The sequence below is a fragment of the Tupaia chinensis genome, unplaced genomic scaffold (assembly GCF_000334495.1).
Source record: "Tupaia chinensis unplaced genomic scaffold, TupChi_1.0 Scaffold144247_1, whole genome shotgun sequence".
NCBI lineage: Eukaryota > Metazoa > Chordata > Mammalia > Scandentia > Tupaiidae > Tupaia > Tupaia belangeri.
This window is the reverse complement of record NW_006204105.1, coordinates 1058847-1079167: the sequence shown is the minus strand read 5'-3', so window position 1 is coordinate 1079167 and position 20321 is coordinate 1058847. Positions and strand designations below refer to the sequence as shown.

Sequence of the window (20321 nt, the reverse complement as noted above, 5' to 3'; positions counted from 1 at the left end):
CGATTTTAGTCCAGTTGAGACCCTCGCTGAATCCTAAGCTAGAGAACTGTCAGATAATGGATTTGTGTTCTTGTAAGCCACTGATTTTATGGTAATATGACAGTAGCATAAAATCAGTACACACCTCGCTCATTCACTTTGGCAGTTAGATCTGAAGGACATGATAAACCCTGTGTAAATTCTGTAGGTCTTTGACAGACCAGGAGATATGTTTAATGTTTTAAGTTTTTCACTAAGCACCTGTCCTCTTTCATCCCTTCCATCCTTCTCTAATAGGAAAATAAAAGTTCATATTTGAATTATGGCAAGTTGGAAGGCATTACCCATCACACAGACTGATATTTTGAGTCTGCTCCTGTCGTAGGAAAAGAATATAAGCTGCAAAAAATTAAACTTGAAGAATCCACCTCTCAAAGGTACATTTTTTTTCAACCATTTTTATTTAGGCACAGAGATACTTTTTACCATTCACAAAGGGTGAAATACAAGATTGGCTTTCAAGACTTTTCCCCAAAAGTAACTTGTGATCTCTGACTTAAATGATGTAATATGTTGTTGCTGTCATAAATATTACCAATTTATAAAGTGAACTTATTAGGGTCAATATTTGAGTTGTCCAGTGATTACTGATCATCTTACCGAGAGGCCTCCCAGCCCTGGCAGCATAGGGATAAAGGAAGGAGAATAGCTGGAAACTAGACAAAAACCAACAACCCACAGGATAAGGGGGTCTTCAAATTTGGCTACTCTGTCTTTAAATAATACTTCAAAGTTTTGCTGACTTGTCATGCATTCAGTTGACTCTGCCAGTGAGTTCCTCTGTATTAGACAGCCAAAGGCACTCGTGGAGAGGCTTACATGGCTGACGTGAAAGCACATCTTAGGTGTTCATCCTCATTACTGATGTGGGGTGGGGCTCCCCCCAGCAGGAGTCTGCTGATGGATCCGATCCCTGTGAGAGTGTTGGTGAAGTTGGTAATGGTAGTTGTGGTTAAGTTTTCTGTTCTTGCTGTTCTTGTTTTGCTTTTAACTGCTTTTTAGGAAATAATTGTTTCGTTTTAATTCTGGAAGTCAAAAAGACATAACAAAGGGCTTTTGCCAAGGAATATTTTAATTCCAATTTTAAGTGAAATAACTGATACAAGATGTATACTTCTCAGTTAAAGACCCTTGAACAAATGTATACGTAATTTTGATCTGATGTTATAGACAAGTGCTTTTCAAATTGTGACCTGCAGCCCACCTCCATCCAGATCATCCAGGCTGCTTATGTAAAAGTGCAGATTCTGGGTCCACAGGAGCTAAATCTCCCGGGACCAGAGCCCTGTGTCATCTCCATAGCTGATACAAAAGCACGTCAACTCGAAGAACCACTCCCTAATATTTTTAGACTGGGGTTTTTTACAAAACAAAGATGGAAAGCCTTAATCTTTTAAACTTAGACTTTAAGCATTAGAGTATGAGCTGCTTAATGACATTTTGTCTTTTCTGCTCTTATACTGTTCAGGGACTAGTACAGAAATAGGAAAGAAAGCAGGGGAAAGAAAAACTAATTCTGTATACATATTTTGCTTCAACAGTCACCAAAAAAACTGTTCTATCTCATGTCAATGACCCTGTCCACCAGTTATGCTGGCCTTCAATATATGGCTATAGCAACATATATAAATCAGTATCATACATTTATACACACGTACACACGTCCTATAAGCACTATGAAGACACAGACCAGCCTTTAGCACAGCCAGAGACCCCTCCAATGCCACTTAACAATGAGCACAGGCTTGCTATATGCGTGGCTTTTAACGGGTTTGGTCTGGCCCTCAGTCCCCAGTTCCCCCAAGGGAGTGAGAGTGACAAAATGGGAGAGCATATTTAGAGTGAGGTCAGTACAATTTGGAGATCATAAAAGAAAAGAAATAGGAGGCTAGGCTAAGCCTGAGATGGCATCTGGGAAGACACCACTTCCACCATGTGGACTCAAAGAACTTGGGTGGGGCATGTAAACTGAAGGCCAGCCTGGCTTGACCCAAGGGAGCTGGCCCAGGGTCAGGTGTGAGTCTGTGAGTGGTGCTCACTGAGCTCCCACCAACACTGTCCAGCAGGCACCACAGCTCAGTAGTGTGCTTCTAGAACTGCCCGAGGAGCTCCAGCGTTGGGACACCTGCCCCACTCATAGGAGGCAGGGTCCAGTTTCCCCTGAGTTGACCATCGGAGGATAGCTGCTGAGGCAAATGTGCTGTTTCTCATTCCTGTGCCGCTGGTGCTGTTTAGGAGCAGTGTCACAAGGTCCTCTACGCAAACTACGCGTTTTGCTTCATGCTGGGGCAAGTGGGCCTTGGCTAATGGTGTTCCATAGCTACCAGAAGGGCTTTCTGCCCTGCCCCACAGGATTTATTTCTGACTTCCTCTTCTGAACCCTCCAGGAGGAGCCCCGATCCTCCTCAGCAGATAGGTAGTGGCACACAGGGGGTGCAGGCCGATCCTTCCTGCTGTTTTAAGGACCTCTGATGGCTTTGCTTTTTGCATGGCTCCTGGAAGGCAAGGGTCACAAGGCTGGAGTGCATGACAGAGCCCTTATGGATTTCACCTGCAGACAAAATAAAAGCAATCACGTCAGAGTGTATTGTCAAGCTCTGCTGGTAACTACCTGAGGTTGGAGTGGTGACAAGAAGCAGGAGCATGGTGACAGCCAGTTAACAAAATGAGCTGAGGGGACGTGCTGCAGTCAAGACACGCAACCAGCAGTCCCATGTTAGAGGAAAAGCCTCCCCACCGCCCCCATGTGGAGATCCCCGCTCCAAGCCACTGCATACTGGTTGGCCCAATCCTGCCACTCCTTCAGGAGCCAGTTCACAGTCCAAGTCGTTCTGTCTGGAGTAAAAACATGGCCTTTGCCACCTCCCAGTAAAAGAAGTGCTTAGCATTAAACATGCATATTAGAAACAGCGTGAGAGGACAGTTTGCCGGGAAGACCCATTGCATTTGTGTCCCTGGTATCATATTGAGGAGAGGAAAGACCAAGTCAGCAAAGACCTCAGAGATCACCTAAGCCTAGGCCCACCTTTTACAGGTAAGAGGCAGTAATCTCACAGAACCTAAGAGACCAGCCAAAGCCACACCGCCAGTTAGTGACAAATGTAGGATTAGAACACTGCCCTCAGGCCATTCTTCAGGTCTATGGAAACAGAGAGGAAAGCTTCCATACTGAAGAATCCAGCAGGTACTTGAGGCTGTTGGGTTACCTTTTCTGAGACAGGAATAAGGCTTTACAGAAGTAATCTTGTAAGTGTTGGTCTAAAGAGGCTCAGGAAAGAAAGGAATCATCAAGAAAAAAAAGGGGGGCAGTTAGCACAAAAAAGAAGAGATTAAAAAAAAACAGTAAGTTAAAACAACCCAACCCACTTTCACACTATGGAGATCAGTATTTGCTCAGGCTACAGTATAGCGATATGCTCATCTGCTTACAGTGAAGCTTTGAAGTCCAAGTTAAAAGGTTTAGTTTCTGATTTTTAAACCATTTCATACACCTCAAGATTCCTTTCAAAGTACTTCATAGGAAATGTTTCAAGTAATTGTAAGTAATGTCTAGCATACATATGAAATCTTTCCTCTTAAGGTACAGTTTTTATTTCTAATCCAATTTTCTTTTAGATCGATAAGATCCAACAGGTCTCTTTCATGATGTTCCTTAAAGAAAAGGATAGATCAAAATGAAATTGTTGTTCGCAACCCAGTAGCGTACAGAGAAATCCACTTATTAGGTTGTACTTGCTTTATTTTTTTTCATAAAGTAGTATAGGAAACACAGAACATGTAACTGCCTCCAGACCCTTTACCAAAGCTAATTAAGAGGCAGGCTCCTGAGAGACTTCTGACCTTGAGAATCAACTGAATTGCATTTCTCTAGATTCCCAACTTGGCATAAAGGAGAGACAGCTGGAGTGAAAAGTAGAGATGATTACAATGTGAGAGCAAATAAACATGTAAACATGTCAGAAGAGAAAGCCAACTGTGTGGGAGGGTGAGGGGGACAGAAACTAGATGGGTGATCATGGAGAACCTACAAGTGGACCAGAAATCTTCTCCTGTAAGGTCAAAGCAGGTGGAGGGTCACCTACAGGCTCTGATGACAGATAGTGATGGGTTTGGGGTGGCTCTGTGCCTCTGACTGGTACAATAGTTTCCTTACCTCCAAATTAGTCCTTGCCTTCTTCAAAACATCATGAGTCCTGGTCACTGGAACAACAAAACAGTCCCACAAAGCAGAAGTTACCAGCTGGGCTCTTACTTGCCTGTATTCTAAAGCATTTCCTTCTAGCTCCTCAGCCTGGGGTTTCTTGCTGCCTCCACCCCATTCTCTACTCCATCTGCACCAACAATTAATCATGGCACAGAAGTTGTGGGGACATCACATCAGTATCTTCCAGCCCAACATCCCCAAGGCTCTGTGGTCACTGTTCATCTACAGCACAGGAAGGAGTGTCTGGGATACCACCCCCTCTGCTCTTCCCCTCTGACTGCGGCACCTACGCTGATTGACGATAAACTGCTCCATGCTCTCCTTCTGCTGGTTGGCAGTCTTCAGACGCTCAGCTGTGCTCTGCAGGAGCCTCTCCTGTTTGGATACTTTGGTTCTCAGGTCCAGAAGTTCCCTTTCCATCAACTCTCCCTGGGGAAGAGGGATAGGCTTTCAGTTAACTGTCACTCCATTCTGTGTGCCTCTTTACAGTCATCAGTAGGATTTCACAATCTTCTCACCTTCCTATGGACTGTATTCCCTCCATTAAAGACTAATCCCTTTAGTTGAGGACAGTTTGAGGTAAGCCATTAGGTAGGAACACTGAAAACCTGGAAGCCCTCGTGCAGACTAACAGGCCTATATTCCTGGTGCTGAAGACAATCTGCCTCCAGGAAAGTATGAAATTCCCACCTGTGAGTAGGAGTTTGAATTTAGTCCTGACGTCAGTTTCGTCACACCGTCATCACAAGCTAAAGGAGCTGAGAAATGCTATGTCCGGGTAGACAGTGCTGGCCCGAAGGTGGTTTACAAGTCTGTAAATACCTGTGCAAAACACCCTCTCCCCTGGAATTAGCATATCCAGGTCCCAAAGAGATCAGTGACATTAGTCTGAAGCTGGACTCCATGGGGAGGGGACCTTGAAACCTGCCTACACAAGAGTCTGCCACTTGGAGTCTGCCTGAAATCTGAGAGAATCTGAGGGTGATTGACCTTCCCCTGGCCTGACCCAGAGATGAAAACTTAAGTGATATATTGGGATTTGAGGGGGTGGCTAAAGGAGGCTCACAGTCCTAGTACAGTGACATTTCACGATCACTTGACTAAGCAAACAAGAAGGCTGGGAGAAGGAGGCGGTAAAGCATTACCATGTCCCTGAACAGTTGTGGAAACTATTTATGCATTATCAAGGTTATGAAGCATCTGCCTTCTCCATATCCTTCCCTTTCATCTCTGATTTTTTATCCTGGAGCAGGGGGTTATGAAGAGAAAGGATTCCATCAGAGCTGCAATGAAAGCAGCCACCATGGATCAGAGGTCTCCTCTCAAAGATGCTCACTCCCCTAATGGCCTGTCTACTCCATGTCACTATGCTATGCAGCTCCTGATCTTTGGAAAAGCTGTGGGACTGAGGAGACAGGGCAATACAGAGGAAAGAAGAGTTGGGTCTGAACCAGTAAAGGATACCGGCCTCTTACCGCTTTGCCAGGCAGTGCAGGGCTGTGGGAGCTTGGCAAGGCTGCTCGCCAGAACATGGTGAGGAGGGAAGCTGACTCCTCCAGGGTGTGGTGCAGGACACTGGTGTTGCTCCGAAGCTCATGGGCACCTGTGCTCCCCAGCACCTGGGGAAAAGGGAAGGTACACATGATAATCACGAGAGCTGAGAGCATACAGAGTACTTTTCTTGGAGCACAGGGCTCAGGCTTCTTTTGGGAGTGAGGCACAGAACATGGACCTGCCTGTCAAACTCTTGCCAAACCATATGTAGCTATCAGGACTCCAGAGCTGTGCCCTGTACCAGCAATGTCCTTCTCCACCTTGACAACCTACTTCCTCCTTGGAGCCCAGCTGCTGAGATGGCTGTGCTCCTCTTGTACCAGGTTCAATTCCTGATGCAACTGAAAGTTCAGGTGCAGGGGTGTGCACCTGTGATCTCAGAGATTCAGGACTCTAAGGAAGGAGGATTGCAAGCTCACAGATGCCCTGGACTTAGCCAGACCCTGTCTAAAATAGAGCCTGGACTGATGGCATACCAGCTAGGAGAGGAGTGAGACACTGTCTTTAAAAATAATCATTTTAAAAGTCCCACCCATCATGGTGTGGGTGGTAGGGCACTCCTGTGCAATATTAAAGTCATATGAGGATGGCCGGGTTCAAATCCTGGGTTGATATGAAACTCCAGGCATACCTGCAGGTATGCCCATGCTCCTGACTGACTAGAAGGCTTGGGGAAGAACTATGTGTGGCAAGACCCTGAAGGGTGTCTGTGTATCTCTCTCTCTCCCAAAATAAAGTTAACAAAAACCCCTCATCCTCCTTGATACACCCTCTCTGAACCCATTATCTTCCTTGCCTGGGGTATGATTGCTTCTATATTAGTGCCCTCACCACACAGAGGACAACTCCTCACACTGTACCTCCAAGTCTTTTATCATGTGCCCGTCTTATCCTCTAGGATGGGAGCTCCTAAAAGGCAGGGCTGTCCTTAGCAGCTCAGACAGCACAGCCTCTGGTGCCTGCTCTCTCGAGAGGAATGTGCTCTGAGAAGCTTTGCAAGCTGCTTCTCTTCCCCTGCTCAAAGGAAACCCCATGGCTGCCAGGCTTCTCACTCCTCCCACATATGTGGCCACATGGATGCAAATCCCTCTATTTCTGTTCATCTGACTGAGTTTATTCTGCCCACAGACAGCCAGGTGCCAGCCTGACTGTAAGACAGAAAGCTACCAAACGGTGCTCAGTACAGCACCACCACATGTCGACACTGAACAAATGTCAGCTGATGATGCAGCACAACTCTTCTGTGGATCAGAGGAGAAATATCCCATAAGCTACATCTGGAACAGAGCAGAACTTGTAGTGCAAACAGGAGACAGAGACGAAATGGTCTGGATGGTATAAATGTAAGAGATATCCTTGGCTGTTGGGACAAATAGAGCATGAAAAAAATAAGTGGGAGAAGAGGAAGAAAGAGCGTGAGGAAAGGGTGGACGTAACTGCTACAGCTGTGCATACCTCTGTGCCTTGAGCTTCAAGCCCAGGGAAGTTGCATGATGATCTCACAAGAGATGCTATCTTTTTGACAAGTATTTTGCCTTCTTCGATCTGCTGTCTTAGGGCACTGAAGTCATCAATGTGGCCAATGACATGGCGGCCATGCTTATTTGCAAAGGAGCCATCAGTAGCATCACCCTCCAGCTTGGGAGGGGTCTTTATTTCTGGAGAAGCATCCAAACCCAGACCTGAAAAATGAAACCACAGCAAGACAGAATCAACTGTCATTCATGACGATATCCTCAGTTCACTGTAATCTAAAAGAAATCGAGAAAGAGGCAGGGGTAAGAAAGACAGCCCTAGAGTATATAGTGGTAGCTTGATGTACACAGAAGGAGTTTGGGTTCTACACTCTTATAAAATTTCTTACCTCATTCCATAATGATCAAATCGGCAGATGAAAAAAAGTTTTTTTCTTATTGATAAATTGGATATTTAGGGCAAATATTAATAAATGCTTTTTTAAAAAATCTGAATAGAGAAGTAGGTGGTGGTACAGTAATAACACAACTAGAACCACTTGCAAAAGATCAGGTTTGTGCTCTGGGTTCCCCTGAGCATACCACCGTGTGCATGCACTTGCCAGTCCTGGCTGGCTAAGACTGGGTATGAAACACAATGTAAAGACCCTATTAAAGATTCCTCTCTTTCTGTCTCTCTCACTGTTTTTCTTTCATGGAAGAAACAACAACAACAACAACAAAAAAAGATTTTTTTTTTTTTAAAAGGGTTTTGCAAAGAATCTGAGTAGAGATGATACTGACAAGGAAATCAAAGGATTTCCTTGTCAAAAGTTCCCAAAAGAGAACTTTCAAGAATGGAATAATTACTGTACAGCAAAGCCAAAAATGGAGGAGTAGGAAACTGTCAGAGGAAGAATAATGACTAGAAGGGCAGCTAGGCCCAGCCACACTGGTACAGGTGGTTGGGTGTTCCTGCACAAAACTGGAGCTATATGAGAAGCCTGTGTTTGATGCCAGGCTTATCTGAACATACAAAGTACACCCATGCACACCCGTAATCCCAGCTAGTTACAAAATTAGGGGAAGGACTGCAGCATGCAGACACCCTGCTGAGGATACTTCTCTTTCTCTCCCTCAAAATAAATGAAGTAAACTTTCAATAACAAAACAAACCAAACCAAAAACCTCAAAATATTGATCACCCACATTTTTTTTTAATAAAGAAGGACAGCCAAAGAAGATGCAATGAATAGGCAAAGGGCCTGGGAACATGCAGAAAGAACACTCTAAATTCAGATAATGTATTTAGACAATGAAGGATTATTTGTATTAATCATTTCCAAGGTTTAGTGCTGTATTTACCTTGTGCCCTATTGAAGATGGTTGTTTCTGAGCCAGGAGCAGAGGAAGGAGGACTGGAGAAGACCAGAGCTGGGGAATTCATGTCAACATCCCGGACTGGAGGAGAAGCAACTGAATCTAGGGAGCAAAAACACCTGAATGTCAGGAATTCTGAAACACACTACACACCAAGCAAATGTACAACCTAGTCTTCACTAATAAAGATGTAAGGCACCATGATTCACATCATATATAACCATCAGCCACAAGATATAATTGATGAATAAACAAACTAGTTCAGTATGTTTCCATGCTTCAGAACAAAATAATGTTGGTATAAATGGATGGTGATCCTTGAGAACACAAGTTTCAGTATAAAAAAATTATTAGGAGGACCAGCACATGGTATAATGGTTATGTTGCTGGACTCCCACATGGTCAACTGTGGTTCAAGTCCCAGATCCGGTGGCTTCACACTCATGCCAGTCGTGTGTGTGTGTGTGTGCATGCCCCAAATCCCAAGAGGAGAATGGACGAGAGGGAACTGCAGCATCACCACCACCCCCGGGGGGCTGATTTCTCACTTTCTGTCTCTCTACCTCTCTCTGTCTTTCTGGTGAGTGCATGCACCCTATAGCAAAAATTTCTCTGAAAAAATTAGGTATGTTTTTATAAACCAAATTTTGAGTATAATCTGTGTGTATGTATATTACAATGCTTTATAACTAAATACAAATGTGTATAATATATATTTAAAAAGGGAATCTAAGAATGAATAGACTTATGAACACTGAAACTAAAATTTCAGTCACCATTCTGATGAATTAAGACTAAAAATATTTAGTTATATGAAAAGAATCGGAGCAGAAAGTTTGGTGGCTTAAAGGTGCACTAATAAAGACCAGGACACAACCCTGTAATGGATGAATTGGAAAATACCACAAAGAAAACAGAACGGGACCTGCCCAGTTAAGTGTGGCCCAGAGCCTGATTTCCACCTCAGGCCTCTATGTGTGTAGGTGGGGATAGGGGTGGGGAAGCAGGGATTGAGCTGGGGGGCTGAGTCTTGGCTGTAGTGTGAGAAGCCAGTAAGAAGAGAAAGACTGGTTGGAAGGAAGAGAAAAAACATAACTGAACACTCCATCCATCATGGCAGCCCTGAGGAGGATAAGGCCCCCACCTAATATCAGGTGAGTTGTTCCTATAGGCCAGGCACTATGCTTACATTTTTTCTTACTGGATAGCCATAACACTATGATTTTGTGAGTGTCACCTTCATTTGATAGATGGGGTCACTGTCTGATAAATGAGCATCCATCAGAAACAGAAGCAGAGAAAAGTAAGTATTAACATGAACCAGGAAAAGCAGGTATGACAGTTTGAAAGCTTTAGAGAACCTGAGTAAAAGTAGTTGCCCATTATAATAGAATTAAGACTATAGCCATGGAAGTGAGTCAAGGTGATGAATTAAGTGGTATATCAAAAGGAAAAAGAAAAGGAAGTAGAGTAGGCAAAGATTTCTTAATTAAAGCACAGGCAATAATCCCAAAAATATACTAGCAGGATTACATCTAGCTAAAAAGCTTCTTTGCATCTAGGAAAACAACAGTAAGAGTGACAAGGCAACTCTCAGAATAGGAAAAAAATTTGCAAATTATTTCTCAGACAATGGATTGATAGCCAGAACACATGACGTACTCAAGGAGCTTACCCATACAAAAATAAAAAATCTTAGGGACTAGCAGATGGCATAATGGCTTCGTTGCTGGACTCCTATGTAGTTGACTGAAGTTTCAGTCACACCAGGCGCATGTGTGTGCATGTCCAAGATCCCAAGAAGAGATTGGAGAAGGGATTGTGGCATGGCCATCACCCGAGGGGGGTGATTTCTTGCTTTCTGTCTCTCTGTCTCTCTCTCTGTCTGTCTGGTGAGCACACATGCCCTATTTTTTTGTCTGCTTGGGGAGCCACAATGCCCAAAAAAAAAAAAAAAAAAAAAAAAGAAAAAAAAAAACCTCTCAGAAAAAACTTAAAAATGAACCAGTGAACTGAATACACAACTCTCAGAGGAAAACTTATAAATGGCCAAAATGCCCATGAAAAAATGTTCAGCATCTCTTGTCATAAGGGAAATGCACATAAAAGCCACAATGAGACACTATTTAGCCCCAATTAGAATGGCTAGGATAGAAAATATATATAACAAGTGCTAGTAAGGTTGTGGTGAAAAGGCAACACTCTTACACTGTTGGTAGGAATATATGTTAGTACAACTTCTGTGGAGAACAATATGGAGGTTCCTCAAAAACCTAGAACTGCCATGTGACCCAGTAATCCCACTCCTTGGTATTTACACAAAGTATAGAAACACCATCAGTTTAAAAGACACTTGCACATCCATGTTTATTGCAGCATTATTCACAACTGCTAAGATATTAAATCAACCTAAGTGTCAAAAACTGATGATTAGGTTGAAAAACTGTAGCACATATATACTATGGAATATTACTCAGCCATAAGAAACAATGAGACTCTATGTTTGATTCAAAGTGGATGAATAGAAAAGACTTAATATTAAGTGAAGTGAGCCAGATTTTGAAGATGCATACTGTATACCCACATTCAATATGTACCAAATGACTACACTCTATGGTAGAAATGGAAAGATCAAGATATGATAGTAGAGAGGATAAGTGTAGATACCAGAGACTGTAAGGGAGGGGAGTGAGTGGTAGAGAGTGAGTGGTAGGGGCCAGCAGGTGGCATGATTGTTAAGACACTGGACCCCCACGTGGCTGACTACAGTTCAAGTCCTGGACACACTGGCTTGAAACTCATACTGGGCACATATATGTGTGTGCTCAAAATCCTAAGAGGATAATGAAGGAGAAGGGATTGTGGTATTGTCATTCCCCTGGGGAGGTGATTTCTCACTCTGTCTCTCTAGCAAGTGTATGCACCCTATAGCAAAAATCTCTGAAAAAAAGAAAAGAGGGTGGTTGGGAAGTACAAAAGAATATAAAGTTTAGTGTTGAAAATAATATTAGGTAAGTTTTGTTTTATAAAAATTTAAAAAAGGAAAAGGAAGTAGAAATTGAATGTGTCAAGAGGTTGGGGTGGGGGGCAATATTAAAATTTATATTAAAATTGGGAGGGGCCAAAAGATGTGTAGTGGTTACTGTACAGGACTCCCACATGGCCTAACCATGGTTCAAGTCCCAAACCTAATAGCTTTAAATTCACATGTGTGTGCACAAGCCCAAAATCCCAGGAGAATAATGGAGGAGAAAGGATTGTGGCATGGCTATCCCTCCTGGGAGGAAGGGGGGGACTTCTCTCTTTCCCCCTCACTGTCTCTCTCTCTCTCCTTTCCAGTGAGTTCATATGCCCTATGGCAAAAACCTAAAAAGAAATAATAACAAAGTAAAACTGGGAGAAGTGAAATTAATATTGGTTGGATGTTGAGAAGAAAGGGAGAGATCTGGTCAGACATGCTCATCCTAAAAGACAGACAGGGGCCAGGAACAGAAGAAATGGATGACTGCTACCTAGAATAAATATGCCACTGTTCAAATATGCCATAGCCCTGGTTTCTTTGGGTATAGGAATATTTTGTTGCATAGCTGAGTCCCCTCTTTATTTATTTATTTTTTTTAGAGGTTTTTGCTATAGGGCGCATTCACTTGCCAGAAAGAGAGAGAGACAGAAAGTGAGAAATCACCCCCCCCAGAAGGGATGGCCACGCCACAATCCCTTCTCCTCCATTCTTCTCTCGGGATCTTGGGCATGCATGCACACACACCCAGCATGAGTTGAACCCACCAGGTCTGGGACTTGAACCACAGTTGATGACATGGGAGTCCAGCAACATAGCCATTACACCAACTGCTAGTCCCGCTGAGTCTCTTCTTGTGAGGTAAAGGAGACCCAGGCTAGAGAGTCTGGGAAGAAGTCCTGTAGACCCTAGCTCATCTGCTCATGTTTCAGTGCCTAAGTTTCCTTATATGAAATTCGGAGATAGTAAAATCTTCCCTATCTCAGATGAAATTATATATTCGAAAACATTGGGTAAATTTTAAAGCACTACACAAATGTAGCCAATAAGTATTAACCAATACAGCTGTAGATAATTGAGAAATTCCTATTGTATGAAGTACTTATGCATTATTTCTTTAATAGTCCAAGTAACCATATAACATATATATTATTATTATTACTTCTATCTGAAAGATGAAAAAACTAAGCCTTAAATACCTGAGAGCTTAAATCCCTCACCCAAAGTAAACAACCTGGCAGTGGTAAACTCACAGTCTGGAACCAGCTCTGACCTTAGATCCCATACTGTTCTCAAGATCCTAAAAGAATCTCCTATTTCAATCTGATCCTAAGGAGTATGGGAAAAGCAAGAATGCCCTTTCCACTACCATTATCCTGCTGACCACCTCACAGGCTGAAGTTTCCCAAATTCCCTCTTTCTTCCTACCTTGGAAGAGTGGCTGAGTGTTTCGTGAGTCAGGGTTGGCTGAGAAGTTCTGGTTAACAGAGGAGGGGCTCAGGATGGCTTTGCCAACACCACCATCCAACTGCTGCTCCAGCTGCAGCCGCAGACAGTTGTTCACATGAATGCTCTGCTCCAGCTGCCCTCTCAGAGCTCGTATCTCTGCCACCAGGTGGCTCAAGTCACTGCTCAAAGGGACTTGGTGACAGGCATCCAGGCTGTAAGCTGAAAGAAGAGAGAGGAGGTGTCTTGTAGCAATGGCCCAAGTATTTACAAGTCCTTGTCAGCGTAATTCCTTTCTGCCAGCAACTCCACTGTGATTGTAGAGTTTGGGCAACACATCTGTGGTAGAGATGTCATCATTCCTTGCAGGTCCTGGGCACACTGAAATCCAGCCTGGAATTTCTCTGAGGTTAAAATTATTCCTGTGTACCTAGCGGGCATTTGATTGGCAGAGGAGCCTATTATTTCAACTTCATATTGATCTTAGTCCTACAGACTAGAGAGTAAGGGCCTCCGAGGCAGGGAGCCAGCATGGAGGGAGAGAAGGGCAGGAATGACAGAGAAGGAGATGTGAGAAATCCCACACTCGGAAATTAAAGGGGAGGAGGAAGAGGCACACACCAGAAATTTTAGTAGCATGGAAGAATGTGAGGCCTTTAGACTAGGGATCATAATTAAGTGAACTTTTCTACCTCTCCATGTTGTTTACCCCACTCACTATGCATGTTTCTACATTCTGAGATGAAGTGATCTAACAGATACTCTACAAGGCCACAATTACTTATCTGAAAACTTTAGGGAGAATGTATTGCAAAAGGCACAATTTGTTTTGGATTTCAGCAAATCAATACAGTGTGTATATCATACATACCGTATCTTATATGTGCCCAGTTGCATCTAGACCACAGCCCTTACTCAAACACACCATTACCTCTGCGATGAACTATGTGAATATTCCCGTTAAGTAGGTAAAACCATGAATATTCTCTTGTCAATAAAGTTAGGTTTTATCACCAAGTGAGTATACAAAATAACTTTTGGCTTAGAGATCTTATTAAATTTGGGAATTAAGGGTAAGGGATGATGGAACTCTTGTGATGGTAGCTTTTTTTTGGAGACTTTTATTTTTTTTCTGCTATAAGGCACATTTGCTCACCAGAAAGAGAGAGACAAAGTATAAAATCACCCCCCAGGGGGAGGGCCATGCCACAATCCCTTCTCTTCCATTCTCCTCTTGGAATCTTGGGCACGCACGCACACACAACTGGTGTGAGTTTAAGCCACCAGGTTTGGGACTCGAACTGCAGTCAACTACATGGGAGTCCAGCGACATAGCCATTACACCAACTGTTGGTTCCAATGATAGTAGCTTTTAAATGAATCTTAAAAGACCATGAACAGAGAGAAAGGTATGAAAGGTGAGATAATTCAGGATGAAGTGGTTCCAGAGACTAAAATCCAAAGTTTCATGATGCTCCTCCTTCTTTCTCATTCCCTAAATCCAAATCTCACTAAATTTTGTTTTTTTTTTTTTTAGAAAATATTTTTCACCTATTCACCCCTCTTTAACTTTTTAATGGTACCTTATATTAGATCTCAACTCTCAATGCCTGGAATATCCTAGGCCCATCCCAAATGTTTCCTGGATTCTAAGGTCTCCCAATTTTGGTCTGTCCCATCAGACCTAGTATCTTAAAGTTCTATTTTAATCATGTACTGATTTTCCTTGAGGGGGAAAATACATATATTTCTCATCATCTATTACAGTATAGGCTTTCTATAGACTAGTGATCCTGTTTCACTAACCTGATTTCTCATATCCCCAATACCAAACTTCTACACGCAGCTGGTCTTCCTGTGACTCAACACTTTGCATATTTTTTATTATCATAGATGTCCTCTCAGCCTGTTGAGTCCTATATTTATTCATGTTTCTAGTTTACTTTGCCTTGGGCAATTAGAAAACAAAATCAGTTTTATGAAAATTCAAATTTGTCTCAATAGTGAAAATTTGAATCTAAATACTTAATTTAAATTCACCCTTTGTTTGATTTTCTGAGGGAGGAGAATACAAATCACATAAGTTCTTTTTTTTTTCTTTTTCTGGAGAGTTTTTTGCTATAGGGCGTGTGTGCTCACCAGAAAGACAGAGAGACAGAAAGTGAAAAATCACCCCCCAGAGGGAATGGCCACGCCACAATCCCTTCTCCTCCATTCTCCTCTCGGGATCTTGGGCATGCACACACACGCGCCGGTGTGGGTTTAAGCCATGGGTCCACGGGCCACTACATGGGAGTTCAGCGACATAGCCATTATGCCAACTGCTGGTCCCGACCACTGATATTTTTAATAAAGGTCAGAATTTGCATTTTTATCTTTGCTAAATTTTATCCCATTGATGTCAGTCTCTGTTTTAGCTTACTATGATTTATTAACATTATGCTTCAAATACCCTTTATTATTTGGAGAAGAATGAGGAATTAAATCAAGATTCTCAAATATTATATATCAGCAAGTGACAAAAGTCTTCAATAAAAGTATTTAAACATTTAAATTCAGATATGAAATCTAGGTGGTGAAATCTACTAAAAGGTCCATATTTCCTAAATATCTTTTTTGGTTTTGTTTTGTTTTTGTTTTTGTATCTGAATCTACCCACTAAGGGAAAGGGTCAGTGAAGAAGTTTTCTGCTACACTGGCTGCACAGGTTGTCAATATGTATTATTCACCATGTGTGAGACTTTCAAATGATGACACTATTAAAACAGTTCTTTGAATTAAAAATAAATAAATAAAGATGGGGGCTGCCCCTATAGCCTCTTGGTTAAGAAAGTCAGATCCCACATTGCAGACTGGAGTTTGAATCCTGGCCCCTGAATGCTTGTAAAACTTGGTAGGCCTATGCGCCTGCATGTCCGAAATCCTGACAAGATGGAGAAACAGAGCAGAAAGGATTCCAGTGTGACCGTGCCCCACTGGGAAGGGTGGTACTTTTTCTCCCTCTTCTGTCTGTCTTTCTCTGGCAAGCACATGCATCCTCTGGCAATTGAAAATAAATAAATAAATAAAGTATAATCTAGACATGGATTAACTTGTTTGTAGACATTTCACTGGGTGAAGTTTCACTCTTGTGGCCAATTGTGAAAGATGTCCAGGCCAGGCCTTGCTTATGCCACCAACATCTCACCTCTACACTTTGTATATGAGCTCCCCTAGTTACTTCCTGAGAGCTCCAGACCTGGCCAGCAACTTTCAGAGACAGAACACTACAGATTCTCATGATCTCCGTGACTCAAAGGAAAGACCTCATTGCTATCCTAAGCAAGGGCAGGAAGCTCATCAGGTAGAGGAGGTACAGAACACATACCTTTCAGCCCCTTCTTGGAATTGCCATAAAGTGCCTCATAGATCTGTAGCTCTGTCTGCAGGGACTGGAAGAGCTGCTGTTTCTCTTCACATTGTTGCTGCAAGAGGGCCAACTTCTGTTGCAGCCTGCCAAGGGAGAGGCAAGGACTCACTGAGATGGCAAGCCCACGTAAACACACCAGGGAAGCAAGCTGTAAGCCAACTTTTGCATCATTAGCTTCAGGTGTCAACTCAGAGTTCATGAAGACCATCACTTTTATTTTACATGTGGAGACAGAGGCTGGCAGAGGTAAAGTAATTGTGCTTAAGTTATCCTATTAGCCGTGCTAGCTAGGAGCAGAATAGACACAACAGCACCGTTTCCTACAGCTCCTACAGTGCTCTCATGTGGACAGGCTGTTACAGGCTTGGGCTGGAGACAGCATCACAGCTCGTGTAGACGATACCTTGGTTACAGAGAAAATAGTGTCCTATAGCTAATGGGAAGCATAGAAACCTTCTCTTTCTAGTTTCTGCTCTGCCAAAGCCTTCTGTAACAGGATTCCACTCTTTCAACTTTGGAATGAAAAGGCATTCTCAGAGAAATATGCCTTTCTTTTCACAGTCACCCATAAATCAGGAATAGCAGAGGGGAAACAATTCAAAAGATGACCCTGACTGCCTTTTGCTATTATCCCTTTTAATGTGAAAATAGGGCCACCTTCTCTATCAGTGGGTCCCCTTTTACCTGGAGTCTTTTTCCTGGAGGGAGAGACGTTCCTCCCTGAAATGCAAGATCTCCTGCTGTTTCTCCTTCAAGTCTTCCAAAAGCTGCTGCCTTTCTACCTTCTGGTGTTCCAGCTCCTTTTCCAGCTCTTGAAGCCGAGATCGAGAGGAGAGCAGAGCCTCTTTCAGGCATTCTGTTTCCTGGGAGTGCTCTGGTGAGCAGAACACAGGAGTATTTGTATGATGGCACTCAGCAGAAAGATGAGCCCAAGCACATCTGTCCTGACGATCAAAGCTCAGGCAAAGGGAAGGAAGGCCCTGTCTTGGCGGGAAAAGCGAGTGCTGACTCACTCTACCACACACCTTGGGGAATGCTCCATCTCTGACTTTGCAATGATCTTCATTCCACTGGGCCCTGCCCTTGGAGAGCACATTCTGGTTTCTCACACTCATCATTTTCTTACTAACACACCATGTGCTTAATGATCCATTTTTGAATTTTGCCAAAGAGCAACGTTAAGATGTCTTATCTATAGTTTTTAAAATATATGATTTTCACCATTTAAAAAATTAGGACATTTGCTCTTTGGGGGATGGGGGGTGTGGCTTGTTGCATTTCTCTGATCTGCACAAATCAAAGATTTCAACAGGGCCTCTGAGAATGGGGCCATGGGTTCAGTCAGCCTCCTGGGATGGAATTCTTCTGGGCCTGAAAAATAATATTTATGTAAATCTCTTACTATCTTCTCACCTGTGTGGTCTGTTCTATTCATCCCAAGCATGCAGTGGTAGTTTAGTAGATCTGCCTTCTGTCTTATCTATCAACTCTTGTTATCTTCCCCAAGCAGTGACCTTTCAAGTCTTCTTGCTCTGAGGTGGCTAATTTAGAAATATCTCTTGATGTTCTTTTTCCTTTTCCACAAAGCATTCCTTCATTTTGGACTTAATCCTTTGGGGTACTATCCTTAGACATTTTATGGCTGTTCGATAGATATTTGTCAATAAGAATAATTTGTTATTGGTAATACATAGATTTGACCAAGTCAGTTAACACTAAGGTCACCTGCCTCCCAGGCCACATGGGAAATGACACCCACTTATGGATGCCCATTGAATTGGATCTTGAAAGTTCTAGAGGACATTTGCAAGTGCCTCCCGACAGGGAAGTACCCTGAGTCTAAGTGAGAGGATGTGGTAGGAGCTGGAGGGGTAGCAGAGCAGGACCAAAACAGACACAGAGAGGTTTGGTGAAGCCTAAAGAAACTTCAGAGGGAATATTCCTTTTTTTGTAGCTCCCAGTCAGCTATGAGAGGGAGGAAATAGAACAGATAATAAACTGTTTTTCAGTTTGATAACTAGTGGCTCTGCATATATGAGATAGACTTTGAACAGAAGTGATGGTTTGGGGGCTATCAGATGGCATAGCCGTTGCGTCGCTGGACTCCCACATGGTCAGCCGCAGTCTGAGTCCTGGACCCAGAGGCTTAAAGTTCACTCTAGCCATGTGTGTGTGCATGCCTGAAGTTCATGCTGGGCACATGTGTGTGCATGCCTGAGGTCTCAGGAGGAGAATGGAGGAGGGGGAGAAGAGATTGCAGTGTGGCCATCCCCTGAGAAATAATTTCTTACTTTCTCTCTCACTGCCTCTGTCTCCCTCTCCATTCCTTTTCCACAAAGCATTCCTTCATTTTGGACTTAATCCTTTGGGGTACTATCCTTAGACATTTTATGGCTGTTCGATAGATATTTGTCAATAAGAATAATTTGTTATTGGTAATACATAGATTTGACCAAGTCAGTTAACACTAAGGTCACCTGCCTCCCAGGCCACATGGGAAATGACACCCACTTATGGATGCCCATTGAATTGGATCTTGAAAGTTCTAGAGGACATTTGCAAGTGCCTCCCGCCAGGGTAGTACCCTGAGTCTAAGTGAGAGGATGTGGTAGGAGCTGGAGGGGTAGCAGAGCAGGACCAAAACAGACACAGAGAGGTTTGGTGAAGCCTAAAGAAACTTCAGAGGGAATATTCCTTTTTTTGTAGCTCCCAGTCAGCTATGAGAGGGAGGAAATAGAACAGATAATAAACTGTTTTTCAGTTTGATAACTAGTGGCTCTGCATATATGAGATAGACTTTGAACAGAAGTGATGGTTTGGGGGCTATCAGATGGCATAGCCGTTGCGTCGCTGGACTCCCACATGGTCAGCCGCAGTCTGAGTCCTGGACCCAGAGGCTTAAAGTTCACTCTAGCCATGTGTGTGTGCATGCCTGAAGTTCATGCTGGGCACATGTGTGTGCATGCCTGAGGTCTCAGGAGGAGAATGGAGGAGGGGGAGAAGAGATTGCAGTGTGGCCATCCCCTGAGAAATAATTTCTTACTTTCTCTCTCACTGCCTCTGTCTCCCTCTCCAGTGAACACATGTGCCCTAAGGCAAAAATCTCTTAAAAAAAAAAAAAAGCAATGGGTTTCCTGGAATTATTCACTGTAGAGCCTCAGAATTTGATGGTCCTCTTAGGAAGCTGCTGTTTCTAGAATAAAAATGACTATGGGAATATGGGTTTGGTTGGTCATGGTATCTCTTCTATTGCTACTTCTCTTTGCTTCTCCAGTGACCACTGCAGTGACCACAGTTGTGGTTTATGAATACTCACCTCTGGAAATGTGACTCAGCTGAGCCTGAAGACTCCGGTTTTCTTCCCTGAGGACTCTGTTCTCATTGAAGAGCTGAGGTATAGACTCCAGACCCTGACCACAGAAGTTAGAAGTGGATCCTGTCCCAGAAAGTACACATTAGTTAAAAATGCTTTCATAAGCTTTTCATTATATATGTCCCAAAGATGTTGTCCCAACCCAGCAAAAAGCCCAGGAATTCAGGCCTGGGACTGAATAAGCATGATGTGCTGAGCGCCCAGTCTTCACATGCCTCTTCTCAGTGCATTCTTTGCATGCATTATCATGTGCCATGGCTGCAATTGTTCAGGGGACTCTTTCTCCCTAAATAGCTGCTGCTGTGGTGTAAGCAGGACAATGATGTGTAGAAGTGATGGCCTCAAGTGACAGCAGAGTGTGGGGAGAAAGGCCACCTTGGTGAAGGGGCTGGGGGAGAGCCCTTCCAAACTTGCTCCATTTGCCAATCACACCTAACAATGGC

The 20321-nt window shown here is 43.3% G+C and overlaps 1 protein-coding gene across 18 annotated transcripts in view; it reads right to left on the bottom strand.

The window, feature by feature from the left end:
- Window positions 1–448: 448 nt before the first annotated feature.
- The window catches only part of LOC102497941 (myomegalin), a 251520-nt gene continuing 231647 nt past the window's right edge, over window positions 449–20321 (bottom strand). For 8 of the 18 annotated variants that reach the window (XM_014583302.2, XM_014583305.2, XM_014583298.2 and 5 more), the window contains 11 exons: window positions 19822–19941; window positions 17190–17379; window positions 16464–16588; window positions 13079–13318; window positions 8617–8733; window positions 7253–7479; window positions 5719–5862; window positions 4534–4672; window positions 4193–4239; window positions 3246–3297; window positions 450–2590 (listed from right to left, as the gene is read on the bottom strand). In XM_014583302.2, coding sequence (XP_014438788.1) covers window positions 2445–2590; window positions 3246–3297; window positions 4193–4239; window positions 4534–4672; window positions 5719–5862; window positions 7253–7479; window positions 8617–8733; window positions 13079–13318; window positions 16464–16588; window positions 17190–17379; window positions 19822–19941 — 1547 coding nt within the window. In that variant the 3' untranslated portion in view covers window positions 450–2444. Of the gene's footprint in view, window positions 2591–3245; window positions 3298–4192; window positions 4240–4533; window positions 4673–5718; window positions 5863–7252; window positions 7480–8616; window positions 8734–13078; window positions 13319–16463; window positions 16589–17189; window positions 17380–19821; window positions 19942–20321 lie in introns of all 18 variants that reach the window. The other 10 variants (XM_014583310.2, XM_014583309.2, XM_014583299.2 and 7 more) reach the window with 5 other exon arrangements.